At 57.1% G+C, this 16,233-nt stretch overlaps 7 protein-coding genes across 7 annotated transcripts; 4 read left to right on the forward strand and 3 right to left on the reverse strand.

Annotated features, from left to right (window-relative positions):
• Window positions 1-805: 805 nt before the first annotated feature.
• Window positions 806-3,391, forward strand: B0T26DRAFT_297654 (natural resistance-associated macrophage protein-domain-containing protein). The gene is made up of 3 exons (XM_060434234.1): window positions 806-1,393; window positions 1,487-2,000; window positions 2,070-3,391. The coding sequence occupies exons 1-3, from the start codon at window positions 889-891 to the stop codon at window positions 2,992-2,994; spliced, it is 1,944 nt and encodes a 647-aa protein (XP_060296278.1). The 5' UTR covers window positions 806-888; the 3' UTR covers window positions 2,995-3,391.
• A 396-nt stretch (window positions 3,392-3,787) lies between these two features.
• On the forward strand, window positions 3,788-4,745 carry B0T26DRAFT_751537 (uncharacterized protein; the record flags this gene model as incomplete). The annotated part of the gene is made up of 3 exons (XM_060445382.1): window positions 3,788-3,824; window positions 4,241-4,383; window positions 4,449-4,745. 3 exons carry the CDS (start codon window positions 3,788-3,790, stop codon window positions 4,743-4,745), a joined length of 477 nt encoding a protein of 158 aa, XP_060296279.1.
• Window positions 4,746-6,157: 1,412 nt separating this feature from the next.
• B0T26DRAFT_751538 (uncharacterized protein) lies at window positions 6,158-6,412 on the reverse strand (the record flags this gene model as incomplete). The annotated part of the gene is made up of 2 exons (XM_060445383.1): window positions 6,158-6,262; window positions 6,326-6,412. The coding sequence occupies 2 exons, from the start codon at window positions 6,410-6,412 to the stop codon at window positions 6,158-6,160; spliced, it is 192 nt and encodes a 63-aa protein (XP_060296280.1).
• Window positions 6,413-6,483: 71 nt separating this feature from the next.
• On the forward strand, window positions 6,484-6,841 carry B0T26DRAFT_675786 (uncharacterized protein; the record flags this gene model as incomplete). Its single annotated transcript, XM_060439882.1, has 2 exons — window positions 6,484-6,679; window positions 6,717-6,841. The coding sequence occupies 2 exons, from the start codon at window positions 6,484-6,486 to the stop codon at window positions 6,839-6,841; spliced, it is 321 nt and encodes a 106-aa protein (XP_060296281.1).
• Window positions 6,842-7,242: 401 nt separating this feature from the next.
• On the reverse strand, window positions 7,243-8,050 carry B0T26DRAFT_647587 (uncharacterized protein; the record flags this gene model as incomplete). The annotated part of the gene is made up of 2 exons (XM_060437910.1): window positions 7,243-7,871; window positions 7,936-8,050. 2 exons carry the CDS (start codon window positions 8,048-8,050, stop codon window positions 7,243-7,245), a joined length of 744 nt encoding a protein of 247 aa, XP_060296282.1.
• Window positions 8,051-8,754: 704 nt separating this feature from the next.
• Window positions 8,755-12,309, forward strand: B0T26DRAFT_740864 (phosphoribosyl transferase domain protein; the record flags this gene model as incomplete). The annotated part of the gene is made up of 1 exon (XM_060443895.1): window positions 8,755-12,309. One exon carries the CDS (start codon window positions 8,755-8,757, stop codon window positions 12,307-12,309), a length of 3,555 nt encoding a protein of 1,184 aa, XP_060296283.1.
• Window positions 12,310-13,174: 865 nt separating this feature from the next.
• On the reverse strand, window positions 13,175-15,191 carry B0T26DRAFT_751541 (uncharacterized protein; the record flags this gene model as incomplete). Its single annotated transcript, XM_060445384.1, has 4 exons — window positions 13,175-13,513; window positions 14,732-14,770; window positions 14,837-14,963; window positions 15,034-15,191. 4 exons carry the CDS (start codon window positions 15,189-15,191, stop codon window positions 13,175-13,177), a joined length of 663 nt encoding a protein of 220 aa, XP_060296284.1.
• Window positions 15,192-16,233: the final 1,042 nt, after the last annotated feature.

Here is a 16,233-nt window from a genome sequence, read left to right on the forward strand (position 1 = left end):
CACAAAGACGACACAAATGGTGGGGTGCCCAATACCTAAGACGCACAAATACCACCTTACGTAATTAAAGCGGGAGAGGAAATGCCCCGGAAGCGCACCCGTCCGAGAGAGCTGGTAATCCAAGCCTGCAAGCCAAGAGCGACTTCCGCGATGGGCGGTGTGCAGCGTGCCGAGTCTTGGTAAGGTATTGGGGTAGGTAAGCAAGCCATGGCGAATACCACGGTAACTAAATGGCAAAGAAGGGACCTAGGGAGAGGAGAGGCTTCTAATGGATTCTGGCGTTAACAGGCAATGCCAATCACTGATCTATTTCGGGTGGTTGAACGGCTCAGTCCAATTTCCTGTTTGTGGACAGAAAGCACACAATTCGTAACGAAGATTACCCCGTGACGCACTGTAATTTCACCGCCTGCCCTGCCCATCTTGGCGCGGAACCAGCCGACTGCCAATGGATTCACAGGCCGGTGGTTGGTGGGGGACAAACAAATGCGGGGAAACACGGGGAAGGTCCCGGATGCACACCTCGCTCCGTGCATCGGATTCCGCATGCCCGACCTATATCTTTGCCACTGTCCCAGAACGCAGCTGCCGGCCTAGGTTCCTGAGAGAGACAGTGCAGTCTTGTCTCGGGTGGCTTACACAACACAACACAACAACACAGCACAACAACACAAAACAACACAATCTGCAGGCCCGAAACACTGAAGCTCGGCCGGGCTAGCGTGCGTGTCCAACGCTCAGCGCTCCTGCCCCCGCAGCTCGGCGGGTGAGGGTTGCTTCTCGCCGCAACTCCGCAACGGCTCCAGCGCTAAATCACAGTCGTCACTTGGCTTGCAGACGGGCCTAGAACGAGACCGCCGAAACGATCAAAGTTCAACTCCCGTCGCCATGTGTTCCCGGCCCTCCAGAACCGACGAGCCATACGAGGGCGAGGGCTACAACCAAAGCCCGGACCACCTCGCAGCTGACCTGACCACCAACCAGGACCTCAACGGCATCGCCAACACGCGAGAGGCCCGCAACCACCAGGATGCCCACATAAAGAACAGCCTGTCGCATGCCCTCGAAAACCACGAGAGCGTCCGTTTGGGCGAACCCCTGGCCGCCGATGCCGGGGGCGGCGGCGGCGGTGGGAAGTCGGCCAGCGACTGGGTTCACCCAATTGCTGGCCGGCTTGATGGGGCGGAGGCCGGGACGAAGGGCGATTCGAAGCTGGCTGCTGCTGCTGATGTTGCCGAGCTGCCCGCCCCTTCGAGTTTCCGCCTCCCCCCTCGGGGCGAAGGTGAGGGCGCCCACCCGCCCAACAGTCTTTCGCGTTTCGGCCGCTACAAAAAGGCCTTTCTCACCTTCAGCCAATTTGTCGGCCCCGGCTTCATGATTGCGGTTGCATACAGTCAGTACTCCAAAAATCCTCCCGGATACCGGATGTCTCGGCTTCCGTGTGTGTGTTGTGATGAATGCTGCTGACGTGGGTTTACAAAAACAGTCGACCCCGGAAACTACGCCACCGACATTGCCGCTGGAGCCTCGTATCGTTTCAATTTGCTGTTCATCGTTCTCTTGAGCAACCTGTTCGCCATCCTCCTCCAGAGCCTGGCCATCAAGCTCGGCACCGTCACCGGCCTCGACCTGGCCTCGGCGTGCCGCACCTTTCTGCCGCGATGGCTCAACTACTTCCTGTACGCGCTCGCCGAAGTCGCCATCATCGCGACGGACATCGCAGAGGTCATCGGCACGGCCATCGCCCTCAACCTGCTCATCCCCCAGCTCCCGCTCGTCGCGGGATGCGCCTTGTCTATCCTGGACGTCATGGCGATTCTCTTCTTTTACAACCCTTCCGGCTCCATGAGAGGCCTCCGCGTCTTTGAGCTCTTCGTTTGCATCTTGGTCCTGGGCGTCGTCATCTGCTTCTGCATTCAGCTCTCGCTCATCACAGAGACCAACGTCGGTGAAGTGTTCAAGGGGTATCTCCCGTCTGGCGCTGTAGTTGAGCAACAAGGGTGAGAACAGCAGCCGGAGTACCAGCCTTTTGATGACCTTGAAGAGTTGTGCTGACTATTTGTGCACAGCCTTTATCAAGCATGTGGTATCCTCGGCGCTACGGTCATGCCTCACAGCTTGTTCTTGGGGTCGGGCATCGTCCAGCCACGACTGCGGGCTTTCGACGAGAAGCGTGGGCTTCTTCCTGCCGAGCCCGCCTCGGCCGCATCGTCCACTACGTCCGGCGTCGATGGCAACGCCAAGGTCTACTATATCCCGTCGCTTGCAGCCATCAGGCACTCGCTGAAATACTCGATCATTGAGCTCGCGTTATCGCTATTCACGTTTGCGCTGTTCGTCAACTCGGCCATCCTGATCGTTGCCGGCGCGTCGCTGTACCAGAACCCGGATGCCGTTGGTGCCGAGGACATATTCGCCATCCACGCGCTGCTGTCGAGCAGCATCGCCCCGGCGGCCGGCACCATCTTTGCCCTCGCGCTCCTGCTCTCGGGCATCTCGGCGGGCATCGTGTGCACCATCGCGGGGCAGATGGTCAGCGAGGGCGCGCTGCGCTGGAAGATGCGCCCGTGGCTGCGCCGGCTGGTGACGCGATCTATTAGCATTACGCCGTCCATCATCATCGCCGCGGCGGTCGGCCGGTCCGGGCTCAACACGGCCCTGATGGCGTCGCAGGTCGTCCTCAGCAGCGTGCTGCCCTTTGTCACCGCCCCGCTCATCTACTTCACCTGCCGCGACCGGTACATGACGGTGCAGCAGGGCAAGGCCCGCTTCCACGTCGAAGAGATCGAGGAGGCCGGCAGCGCTTCGTCCCTGTGGAAACTGTTCACGTCCAAGCGCCGCGCTCTCGCCGGCATGGCCTCGGACGTGGATCGCCAGGGCGAGGTCAAGATGGGCAACTCGTGGTGGTTGGCCTCCGTCGCCTTTGCCGTCTGGCTCATCATCGCCGTCATGAATGTGGCGAACTTGGTGCTGCTCGGGCTTGGCCAGGGCTGATTTGCTTAGCAGAGCTTCACCTGCAATTTCGGTGCAGACTTGGAGCTATGCGAGATGTGGCTGATCAAGTCGCAGATGGTGGAAAAGGCATGTCATTGCACAAGCCCCTGTTTGAAAGGGCAGGGTTTACTCAGTTGGCCTACCACGTTGGTGCAGGGAGGCAGCTTCTGCGGAAGATCTGGAGTGTTTCTTTTCGTTTCACTCATTCAAAATCCTATACTTGTGGGGGTAGTCGCTCTTTGCACGCTCATGGGTGTAACCAGGTCATCCTCGAGATAATCTCAGGGAGGCCCTGGAAACCTTTTAACCCCTTCAACCGAACTCATTATATGTCAGTTTCGGTTTCTTTGCTTTTTTTTTTCTGTCTGATTTTTCTCTTCTGAAAACAAGTCCCACATTACCACGTGGTTCTAGATACCAGCTCCTCGCTTTTGTATTCAACATACATTTATAGCGTATAAAATATATTCCACTAGCAACGTCCCAAAAATTCAAATAGCAAGCTTTTACGCAGTATTTACAGTGTATGCTCTAGGGTCATTCGATGAAGTTCAGGACACTTCGAGTGGGGCAATCACCACATCATCTTGGCTCCACCCTTGCCCAAGAAACAGTGCTGCTAGTGGGCAGGCCTGGCTCGCACAGTGCACGGCCAACCATTTTTAGCGTGCCTTCTTTGTGAATCCTCTCTCGACGACAAAGCACAGCCGAATAGTGATTGCACACAAGCAGCCGCGCAACGACTAGTCACGCCCAGTACGAATCAGCACGCCCCTCGGTGTCCGGAGCAAAGATGAATAGGGACCGGAATGGCTCGGAGGACCTAATGGGTGAGTGGGGCTCAAATTGTCTCGCACTGACGCATCGCCAATTCTGGATTGCACTGCACTGCCTTTCTTCTTCCTTGCGTCGCAGCGTCCCTTCCGCGCATCCACAGCCTGGATTCCTTTGTTCAAGTCTAGACCTGGCGTGTCTCGCATTTTTGCTTCCATGTCTGCTATTTTCAGCCGCAGTGTGTTCTGTCCTCGCTTCATTGCCTGGCCTACGATCGAGGAACCCAGCATGCGCGGAAGAGTGCAAGGGGGGTGCAAGGGGAGGACATTGCGATATAGATCCAGATTGTGGCATTTTACGTGGATTCTTCCTTGTTTTTCACCCTGAAGTTGACCCCGAGCTCGAAGATCGATGCCTCCGAGGAGACGGCCGGCCCAGGCACTTGAGGCGTCGAGGCTAACAGCAGTCACAGAGCGCCGAGGGAAACTCATCGCTGAGATCCTCAAGGGCATGCGGCAGCTCGTCGAGCTCTCGACGCAAAAGGTCGACCGGACCGCCACTATCGGACAGATGGAGTACAACAGCATGGCCATAGACATCCAGATGAACGGCCTGGTGAGCACTACCTCTGTCCTTCTCGACCACAAAACTAAGCTGACCACGCCCCTCACAAAATGCAGATCAAATCAGTCGAGGACCTGCTCGGCCTGACGCGCCAGTTACGCGAGATGTGGATCGCCGGCCCTCTCAAGACGTTCGGCGAGGGCGAGGACGAGGCCGAGCGGCTCATGCGCGCGGACGCGGCCGACGTGTTCGCCATGCGGAACCAGCTGCGCATCGCCGCCCGCCAGCGCACCGCTCTTGCCTCCGGCGGCAGCATCACTTACATGTCGGCCCCCGTCGACGGCCCTCCGCCGCGCCTGCCCCCCCAGCCTACTATTGCAACTGCTGCTACCAAGGCTGCCCCGGCTCCTTAGGAAGATGATGTGGCGAATTTGTCGAGCCAATCTCCCAGGTTGTTGCGAGTGAGACTTTGCAGGTTACTTGGGGAGATATTTTGGCTTCGTATGCTGCTCGGTCGTGCGCGTAGGAACTTGCACCGTGGAAACCTGCGGCGGAGGGCGCTGCGGGGAGAGGGACCGATTAAACGGCTGGTGAGAGTATCTGCAGTGGTTTAGTTTGTAATTACAGCCGTTATGAAGACATGCGCTTTCCGGTAGCTGGTCTAGGGTACTATCTTATTCTTCAGCAAGTGCGATTTTGAGCTGCCGCTGCCGCTGCTTTGCTCGGCAAAAGAATTGATTTGATTCGGGACGCGCATAAAGCAAAGGAATAACGACATGAACCGTGCCGAGGAACCACTTTGAAAGCATCGCGATGTGACTTGCTTAATCCAAGGTCGTTGGTTGCAGAGCTTGTTGTTGAGTACGTGTACCTCATCACTTTCTCCTGGAACTAGGTTTCCTATTCATCACGATTAGGGCTAATTAGGGCTGTCACAGCATGGCTTTTCATTTTGTTTCATATTTTTCTGGCCACCTTTGTGGTGGTTGGGTGACGCCGAAAGCTGGCGGAATGGTTAATATCCACATGAAGGCCGATGTATAGATGAAAGCTTTCTATGGCCTAACTTTTAATATCTTCCGCCATTATTAGATCTGGGATAGTTACAACATATCTTCAACCATGGCGTTGTCCTCACTTGAAGTAGTCATAGAGGCCTTGGTCTCTCATACCTCATCACACTCTTTTGGAATTCAATGAGCTCGGTAATAGGGTGTACATAGAGTATGGTATCGGCTAGGTAGGTGGCATACGGATCTCAAAGCAATGCCTATATCACACCAAACTCCTGGATCTGGACGCCTCTCTCCTTTAACATTTCCACTGCTATAGACGCGAGAACATCTTTCGCCGCCGCCCTCGTCTCTTCGTGTGCCCGACTAATGTCTATAGGAAACGACTGGACCCTTGGGTCTATCCAAGTAAGCTTTCCCGTCCAGTTTTCAACAAAACTAGGGGAGCTCATATATCTTCAAATTCTGGGGAGTCAAAATCTGATCTCCAGACCTGTGTATATTCATCGGGGAGAGGACCAAGGAAACACTCCCCGTCCATGAATCCGTCGAGATAAGTTCGGCCAACGACTCGGTACTGGCCTGGCAATCCCGATACCCGTGGAGAAGCTCAGATTCGACCGCGCGTACGACTCGACAATGGTGTACCAGCTCTAGGCAAAACTGAGGATGCCGTCATCCCGATACTAGCCATCTTGAATCTGCTCCAGTGCCGTGCGGTAGCGGCCCGTACGCAAGCCTTGGGTCCAGAATTCATACGACTGCCCCTTTCTCTCCCCATGAAGGCTTGGTTGCTCCGCCACACACCACGACTAGAGGGCACCTCGCGGTGGAAGATAATCGCCATGGTACTCGGCCGAATGCTCGTACACGTAGCCCTTGGGACACAGCTCCGAGACCGAGCGCAGGCAGCACTCCTAGTAGAGCATGTCGGCGCCAAAATGGAGGGTTCGGCGAGAAAGGAGTCGCTCCTGCAGCACCCACCCCCGCTTGTTTAGGGGCGCGCGGTCGACGCCGCGCCGGAAGTCGCTTAGGTCGTCGCGGCGAACGTGGTTCAAAGGCCGCATATAGGAAGAAAAGAAAGGCAACCCAGCCGGCCCAGTAGCCGGGATGCATCAGAAAATGGATTTTGTCGAGCATGGCCAAGGCGGCCGCGAGCCAGCAAGCAGAGAAACGTGGTGACGCAGCCAGCTTCCATAATGAAGAGCGCGGCAGGAGCAGGATAGACGAGGAAGAACAGAATCTTGAAGACGATCGGCATCGCGGCAGCGAGGAGGCTCGGATGGCTGATGAGAATGCCCCAGAGGAAGACGCTCGCGAGGTTCCCCTCAAAGGTGAACGGGAAGCAGGCAAGTGGCGAACACGACCCAGAAGACAGGTGGTTGAAGCCGTTCGGGAGGCTTCACGACGACGGAAGCCGTGATCCAAACGAGTGCCAATACATGGAGTATCGGTGGCATAGGCCTAAGACTGAGGATTTCGAAGACGACAAATGACGCGATGCCGACGGCGGCAAGAAGGAAGACCTCCCATGGTCCGATGTGGGAAAAGTCAGGGACGCGATGGTTGGCAGCATCATGGTGGCCAATGAGCGAGTGGCCTCTCGTGGCTGGCTCTGAGAGGTGCCCAAGGACACACCCTTGCTCCAGTCAAAAGTAAAAGAGGAGAAATAAAAAACAGATATAATTACACCAACCAACATTTAATTAGTCAGGTTCGGTGACTTCTGGCATCCCAGCGATACAAAAGAATGTTTGGGTTTCCTCTCAACTACGACACTTTGAAATCAAGATTTTACATTGCCAGGTCCAGCCACACCAAGTTCTTGGACCTCTCTTCAGTGGTGCCTGATACAATCTGTCAGTGACCTGAAGTTCCACTCTTCTCCACTTCGCCATTACCTCTTGGCGCCAACCAAGCTCAGGAACTCGTTCATCGTCTTCTTGTTTGTCTCAAAACAACCGCGCACGCAGCTCGTAATCGTTACCGCCGCCGACTTCTCCACGCCGCGCATCACCATGCAGAGGTGGCTGGATTCCATGACCACGGCTACGCCCTGCGGCCTGAGCACCTCCATGACGGCATTCGCAACATCTGCCGTCAGTCTCTCCTGGATCTGTAGGCGCCGACTGAACATCTCGGCGATGCGGGGCAGCTTCGAGAGGCCGATGACGGAGTGGTACGGCACGTAGCCGATGTGCATCTTGCCCGTGAATGGCAGCAGGTGGTGCTCGCATATGCTGAAGATGTCGATGTCCTTGACGACTACCATTTCGGTATGGCCCTCTTGGAAGATGGCGTTGTTGACCATGTCCCGCACGTTTTGGCCGTAGCCCGTGGTCAGAAACATCATGGCGTTGGAATACCGCTCGGGCGTGTCAAGGAGGCCTGGCCGGTCGGGGTCCTCTCCAACGCATTCAAGGAGGGTCCGCACGGCATCCCGCATCCTCCCAAGCCGTTTGACGCCTTCCTCGGGGGACTCTTCAAGTCTCGCCCGGGTTCCGACGCTCGCCCGGGTTCCGACGCCTAAATTGATCAAGATAAGTTAGCGTCCACTTCTAGAGGCGGGGCAAGGTGCGACAACATGTACGTGGCCGGCTCAAACCATCAAAGTCCATCACCAAACCTAGCGACGTTGTCTCTTGACTCTCTTCCCCTTCCAGTCTCGGCACTTCCGTCGGCACTGGGGGCTCTGGTTCGACCATCGGGTCTCTGGCAGTCCCGTCCATGGCATGTCGCTGCTTCATTACGCTGCTCCCATCATCAGCGGCCCCCCTCTTGGCCATATCCTTTTTTGGGTCCGCGAAGTTACTCTGGTGAGGCTTCTCCTCGCTATTAGCCAGCTGAGTAGACGCCATGCTGCCTTTATTTGATCTTTCTAGCCCTTTGATGTCGGTCGGTGACGAGAAGGAGAGTCAAGGTTATCCCATGGGGGACAGGGCCGCGTCTTAAATTAAGAGCTTGGCACAACCAACCCTATGGCCACTAGGTGAGGTTGGCTGCCGCAGGCTTCGCGGGTAAGGATTTTGGAGGAGATGGCAAAGCGGCAAACGCGGTTGTCGGCCTCGCCGCAGATTATGCAATTGTGTGAGCCACGAAAACGATGAGGCCTACTGTCTGTCGCATAGTGGTTGGTCATCGTCTCGCTCCCGAAGCGGGCGTCCTAGTACTGTCGCACGGCGTCGCACGGCATCACACGGTGTCATCACGAGACGGACGCAGTGAGGCCTACAGCCCCTCCTCACATCGCACGCCTACGGAGTAATTGGTCGGCAAACTTCGGGCATCCCACGACAGACCTGTCCAGCTTGTTGGACGTGGAGTGCCCGCCAGACCAGGATAAAATCTCTCCACGGAGTAGACCAACTCACCACTATCATTCGAACATTTACACACACTCACAATTGCAATGGCCACGCTCGACTCCCTAAAGCAGGCCCTAAAGAAGAGGGCAATGGCAACGGCAACGGCGTCGTCTCCACACCAGCCGTTTTCCAACTCGCAGTACAGCGCGGGCTTTGATATCCTAACGCAGGGCTCAGGACGGGCAACGTACCAAGACTTTATCGTCCCTCGCCTGTCCGAGGTGTTGGCGCCCCTCTTCGACTCACGCAGCCATATCTCGGTACTCGAGATCGGACCCGGCCCCTGGTCTGTGTTAGGTTCTCTGCCTGATCGTCTGAGACGCAAGATTAGGAAATACAGCGCGTTCGAGCCAAACGGCTTGTTTGCGACGCAGTTGGAAGAATGGCTTGGTCCGCACGTCATAGCGCCTGAGGCAGAGGCTCCGCTCCCGTGTCTGGGAAGCGCGCCAAAAATTCATCGGGTTCCGTTCGTCGCCCGAGACACCAAGGACAGCGATGGGAGCGGTGCCGTGACGACTACCGACGCAGATCGTGGTGATGGCGACGAGAAATTCGACGCCGTTCTCTTCTGCCACAGCATGTACGGCATGAAACCCAAGCACGCATTCATCCGATCGGCGCTGGACATGCTTGTCGAGCGCGACAACGGCCTGGTCGTGGTCTTCCACCGCCGAGGTCTGGACCACCGCCTCGACGGCCTCGTGTGCCATCGAGCAGCGTCCTTCCCTGCCGGAACCGTCTCCGTGGCAAACAAGGACGAAGCGCTCGACCGTTTTGCCGCTTTCATCGCCGGCTTCAACGTGTCAGACGAAACGATCCGAGCCGAGTGGCGCAACGTATGCCGCGCTCTGGGCGGCCGCGTCCGCCGCGAGGACGACGCCCACCCCGACGACCATGTCGTGTTTAGCGCGCCCGAAGCCATGGCGGCGTTTACGCGACACGCAACCGTGTTGCCAGAACTGACCGTGAATTTGCCGCTGGCCGACAGGGGCAGGACGGTGAAAAACCACGAGGCTCGCCTGAACCGTGCTGCGGCCATTGTGAGGCCGACAGAGGTCCGCCACGTGCAGGAGTGCGTCCGCTGGGCGCTGGAGCACGGCGTAGGCCTGACTGTGCTTGGCGGGGGACACAGCGGTCATTGTCTCTGGCCGAATGTCGTCGCTGTTGACATGGGCGCCTTTGACGACGTGTGCGTTCTCGCGGCAACAGCCGGTGGGCAGCAGTCAGATTCCGATTATTGCGGCCCGCTGATCTTGGCTGGAGCTGGCTGCAAGACGGGCGACGTTGTCGGCAAAGCCATGGCGGCCGGCCTGACGGTGCCCCTTGGGGCTCGCCCGAGCGTGGGCGCGGGCGTGTGGCTGCAGGGTGGCATTGGACATCTGGCCAGGATGTACGGCCTGGCGTGCGATTGTATTGTTGGCGCCGTGGTGGTCAGTGTCGCTTCTGGTGAGGTTCTGTGCGTCGGTTGTGTGCCGAGCGAGCATCGACCGGCTGGTGCCGTGAGCCTGGGATTGGAGGAGAGCCATCTGCTATGGGCTATCAAGGGCGCCGCGACAAATTTTGGCATTGTCGTCAGTGTTACGTTCAGGGCTTATGCGGCCCAGACGTATTCGGTTCGAGACTGGGTCATCCCGCTGAGTTATGGGCTCGAGCTGCGACAAAAACTCGCCAGCTTTGGCAAGCTGGCCGCCAGAGACCTGCCCCGGACCTGTTCTGCCGATGCGTACTTGTACGGAAACAACGACCGGCTATGTCTAGGTGTGACCATGTTCGACACGTCGCCGACGGCCAGGGCCAACTCCGGAATACCCGCGCCCGCGCCCACGCCCGCGCCCAACCCCGTCTCAGAGATGCTGGGACCGCACGCAAGCCTCGAGACTGTCGACGGCGTCGGTGTTTTCGAGTGCGACATGTACATGTCGGGGATGCACGGTGGGCATGGCGGCGGCAAGACATCCTCGTTCAAGCGGTGTTTGTTTCTCAAGGACATCGGAGAAGCTCCCATGGCTGATATCCTTGTGGCAGCCGTCGAGAGCCGTCCGACCGCACTCTGCTATCTGCACCTGCTGCAAGGCGGCGGAGCGATCAGCGACGTGGCGGCAGATTCCACCGCGTTTGGCTGTCGAGACTGGGACTTTGCCTGTGTAATCACCGGCGTCTGGCCCCGCGACCAGGATGGATCAAATGCCGCCCTCGCCACCGTGTGCTGGGTTTACGAAGTCGCCACACAGCTGTTGCCCCTGAGCAGCGGAGTCTACGGCGCCGACCTTGGGCCAGACCCCCGAGACGCTCCGCTGGCCGTCGGCGCGTTTGGTCCGAATATCCCGCGTCTTTCCCGTCTCAAACCCCGCTTCGACCCACGCGGTGTGCTGGCTTATGCTTTCCCGCTCTCGAGGCCACCAGACCCAAAGCTCATAGTCCTCGTCACCGGCGAGAGCGGCGCCGGGAAAGACCATTGCGCCGACATTTGGGCCGCCGTCTTAGCCCAGAAAGGCCTCCTGGCACGTGTAGTCAGCATCAGCGAAGCGACAAAGCGCGAGTACGCCGCAGCCACGGGCGCCGACCTGGACCGTCTGCTGCGGAGCCGCGCTTACAAGGAGCAGCACCGGGCGGCTCTGACGGCGTTTTTCCAGGACCAGGTGAAGCAACGGCCCCGCCTGCCAGAGGAGCATTTTCTCGAGGTTGTGCACGGCGCCGCAGATGTCGATGTGCTGTTGATAACGGGAATGAGAGACGACGCGCCGGTCGCGAGCTTCGCGCACCTGGTGCCAGAGAGCAGATTGTTTGATGTTTGCGTTGAAGCCAGCCAAGAGACGCGACGAGTTCGCCGGCTGCACCGGGATAGTGGTGACCATGGGCATGGTGGCGGCAACGGCATGGAACAAAACAAGCCACCAGATTCGATATTCTTGACCTACCGCCCGGACCTCATATTCCACAACGACGTGACCGGGAACGAGGCGGCAGTCCAGGAGTTTGCCGAGCGCCATCTCCTCTCCTTCTTCCACGAGGACCTCCGACGCTTGGCGAGTGTGGTTCGAAATATCCCCGGCTTTCCCCGCGAGGACATGGACTTCCGCCACGTCCTCGGCATCGCCCAGCAGCCAGGCGGGCTCGCCCTGTGCACGTCTCTGCTGAAAAGCCAGTTTGCGGGTACCTGGGCCGAGGTCGACGTGGTGGCATGTTGCGAGGCGGGCGGCTTTCTCTTCGCTTCAGCGCTAGCCGCTATAGTCGACATCCCCCTAGCGTTAATCCGCGCGGCCAGCAAGCTTCCCTCGCCCACTTTCAGTGTCAGCAAGACCCCCTCGCATATCTCGTCTTTTGCGCCGCCCCGGGGTGATGCAAAAGAGGAGAGGATTGAGATGGAGCGGGATGTGATCCCTAAGGGTGCCTCCGTGCTGGTCGTGGATGATGTGCTGGCCACGGGCCGAACGCTTTGTGCAGTCCTCCGGCTGCTGGGAGAGGCCGGCGTAGGCGCCGAAAACGTTTGCGTCATGGTCGTGGCCGAGTTCCCTGTCCACCGTGGCCGGGACTTGTTGCGCTGTGGCGGGTTTGGCAGGGTCAACGTTCAGAGCCTGTTGCAGTTTGGCGGTGCCTAGGACACTCCAATGCCTGATATTGTGTCGGCATCACTTTGGATTAGGTTCGCTTCGCTCTTACAGGCTCCTCCTGTTTGTTAATTATGGGTCGATTTGCTCTGTTTTTTTTTTTTTTGGTCGTTATTAGCCACCTCATTAAGTCACAAGGTAGCTAGATGCAAAAAATATGTGCCGCCGCCGAAAAAAGAAGGGTGTCACGTTTCTGGGTGCCACGTTTCTAGGCGTCCCCAGGGAAAGAAGCCGAATACAAACGGCTGGCCCCACTTACCAGGCTTGGCACGTTGCTAAGCTGTCTCGCTTGAAGAAGGCGGTGAGGAACAATACTGCCGCGGGGGCCTTCTTAGAAGAACGCGCCAGACACCCACAAGACCGTAATTTAGCATCGCTTCCTTAATCTTCAATATACGCAATAACTCCCAAAAATGCCTTCTTTTTGCATCAATTGAAGTCTTACAAGAACGCACTACTAATCTATTAATTAATCATCGGCTATGAAAAAGTGCAACCACACGTTCTGGCTTGTCCACTATTGCTCGGGCCAATGCAACGGCACCGATCCTATGTCACGACCTGGCTCCCTGGTCATGACATCCCCTACTTCAAGTTCCGGGACTGCTTAATGAGGACTTGGTCAGAAAATGCTGTCACTCGGGGTGACTATAGAGGTACCTATGTATGTATTGCCACTATCAATAGTCTAAGCTACCTAGTTAGCCGCAACACATGTCACATCACATCTCCCTGATATGATTATGACATGCCTAGCCCCGGAACCATCTAATCCAGCCTCACCGTCGCCTGTGCTCTCTTCTTCCAAGGCTCTAGGCACAGTTGTCGTGCCCACAAGGCCCACAGGATACTTATCTTACCGATAATACAAAAGGTTTACGGAGAGCTTGACTTTGGCTGAAGCCTCGGACTCCGGCTCTGTGTTTTCTCCATTCTCGCTGTCCGGCTCGGGATTGTCTGGGGTAGTAGGCGCACTCTTGGGGCCTGATGAACCTCTCCTGGGGCCAGGCAGATCGTCCTCCTCGCCGCCCGATGCTTTCATGCGCGCCGCCTTCTCCCTACGCGACGGCCAGTAATACAAGACGGGTCGTCCTCTGCCGTCGCCACGGCCTCTCCTGCCCGGGCTGAGCTCGATCAGCATGTGTCGGCTGCCGGGTAGACTCGCTTGTTCGTCAGGCGATGCTTCTTCCCCGTCCTGTGGCGGCCAGGAGAGGGGTGATTGTATGCCGCCGAGGCTTATGCCCCTCCGCGCTGGGCCAAGCTCGATGCGCGAATGTCGACTTCTTTCCAGATCCGCTTTCTCATTTCGCACTGCCATCGAGGGTCCCTTCAGCCACGGGAAGCTTCCGCCTCCCCCGTCTGGGCTGAGCCCGCTGGGTGAATGCTGACTGCTAGCTAGACGCGCTTCCTCGTTGCGCGGCGCCTGCAGCCTCGTGAAGCTGCTGTTTCCCATCTCTGAGCCGAGCTTGATCGGCGTATTTCGTGTGCCAGCCATGTGCACTTCCTGGCTTCTCAAGGCGAAATTGCCAGGCTTCAGTGGCCGCATTACGGGTGGTGGTACTCCGTAGTAGCGTGTGGCTCTACTTGCCGGGCTGGGCTCAATCGATGTGTCTCGAGTATCGGCCATATGCTCTTCCTGGCCTCTCAAGGCGAAATCGCTAGGCTTCAGTGGCCGCACTACGGGTGGTGGTACCCCGTAGTAGACTATGGGTCTACTTGCCTGGTTGGGCTCAGTCGATGCGTCTCGAGTGCTGGCCGTATGCTCTTCCTGGCTTCTCAACGCGATATCACTGCGTTTCGGCGGCCACATTACAGGTGGTACTCTGCTGTAAGGGCTGCCATAGCTTCTGGCTCTGCTTTCCGGGCTGAGCTCAAATGGCGTGTCTCGAGTGCCCGCCATGTGTGCTCCCTCGCTTGGCGGCACGCTGTCGCTGCGGCCTAGCAGCAGCGATATGGAAGGGAGGGTTCTGGTGCCACTTCCCCCTGCCGTTACTGGTCTGAGTTTGATTGGAGTTGGCGGCGATTCGTTTCTGTGTCGTCGAGTCCAGTACCAGGACAGCTCCAAAAATGGGGTCGGCTTCACTCCACCGCCTTCTCTACTCGGGCCAACCTCGATAGGCCGTCGCTGGGGAAACATATTTTCTCCTGCATTTAGTAGCACTCCCTCTCCGTAGGGGGCTAGCCGAAGCCCATGCGGCTGCTGGGCTGCACCGTCTCTAGTCGGGCTGTTGCTAATCTTCATTGGCATATTCTGGGTGCTAGCCCGATGGTCTTCTCCGCTGAGCAGTAGTATTCTGTTGCTTTGCCATAGGCGCAAGGGCAGGGGTGATTCCACCTGCCAGCCGCCATGGCCCGTTTGGGCTGGTCCAACGCCGGGTAGACGGCCCCGTGGACTCGGCGTATTCGGGCCCACGCTTCGAAACGACAGAAAGGCCACGTCGTCGTCTCGGCTCTGGTGGAAGTGTTAGCACGGATGCGGATACGCCTGGGAAATACGAGTGGCATCGGGAGACCCTACCGTTTTTGGGGCTTTGCGATAGGCTTCGGCGGCAACCAGGAAGTCCTCGGCCCTCTTGAGTTCATAGTCGAATGCTGGGAGCTCGTCGGCCACGTTCTCATCACTAGTGGCCGCTGCTTTTCGGATGCTGCACGGGTTGTTAGCTTACGCTCTTCTCATGCCAAGAAGCGAGTACAGTGTCTCATCAAGTGCCTTACAGTTCAATAGCCTTGTCACGAATTAGGTTCGCCTTGTTGACATCCTGTAGGTGTATCTCTTGTAGGGTCATATCATCGAGCTCGGGGTACTTTTCCCTCAAACTGACGGGGCCCAGAGATCCCTCGGGTTTATTGGCAGACGATGAAGTGCTGGCCATTCTCAATGGTAGTTGGGTAGATGCTGCCCTCCCCCACAGAAGCAATCTTTTGTACGCAAAGGCTATGGATCGCGAGTTCCGTTAACAATGGTTTATATTATGAGACATGATATCTTCACAAACCCGGATATGTATAGAGACTTTGCTGTCAGGCAAAGAGTCGGAAGAGATCCGTGTGGTTGAGGAGAGAGAACTTGGAGAGGCAAAGAGCGCGCACGGCGATTAGATATAGTGGCAACCACATCAGTTCCCTGGGCGATCCGGAGCATTGGCAAGTCACGTATGTCTATGTCATTTGATTCACAAGTCTGGATGGGAGCGGAAGAAAACATTGGCCTGAAGTTCACCATTTCTCCTATGTTGGACGCCTCAGCGATCAGTAACCATGTGGCTCCATGACGCGTCCTGTTTCCGCGGCGCGTCCTGTGTTTTGATGCCTCCAGCGTAAAAAGTCCCATCTCCCAGTTCAAAGTGAGTTCAAGGTGAGAAAAGAAGCAATGACCGCGGAGCTTTTAGAAAGTCGTAGACCTTTATTCTGCATGTCGTCAAGGTGGTGTGGTTGGAAGTATAACCCCAAATAGCGAACCCCTTTTGTCCAATGCAATGAAGATCTGGGCTCCATCAGGCCCTCAGAGAAGGGCGCTTGCCACTAGCAGCGTCCTACCCTAAAGGTCCTCGAAAGTCAAAACCCACCGACGACGGGTAGGCCATTACCTAACATGCGTGACTCTCTTGCAGTTTCAGACTCACGCGCCGGTTAGGTTAAAAACACTGCGATGTTTTGGAATAACAAGGTCATTCGCAAGCGTTATACTATAGTAACAGTCACGTAGGGGTGGTTAGTGGTTATATTGTTCTGCTATGTTCCATGTATAAGGGCCACGAACTATGGGGACAGGAAGTGGGTGGTTTTGGAGGGGTCCCGGGGTCACGTGAAAGGCACATCCGCTCGCTGCGCATGTGCCGCATGGCGGCTCGTGCGCTACTCAATTCTCCACTGTTTTGCACACCTCCAACCTGCTTGGCCAATCATAGCTCTTCA

This window comes from Lasiosphaeria miniovina, assembly GCF_030549165.1.
Source record: "Lasiosphaeria miniovina strain SMH2392-1A chromosome Unknown B0T26scaffold_4, whole genome shotgun sequence".
NCBI lineage: Eukaryota > Fungi > Ascomycota > Sordariomycetes > Sordariales > Lasiosphaeriaceae > Lasiosphaeria > Lasiosphaeria miniovina.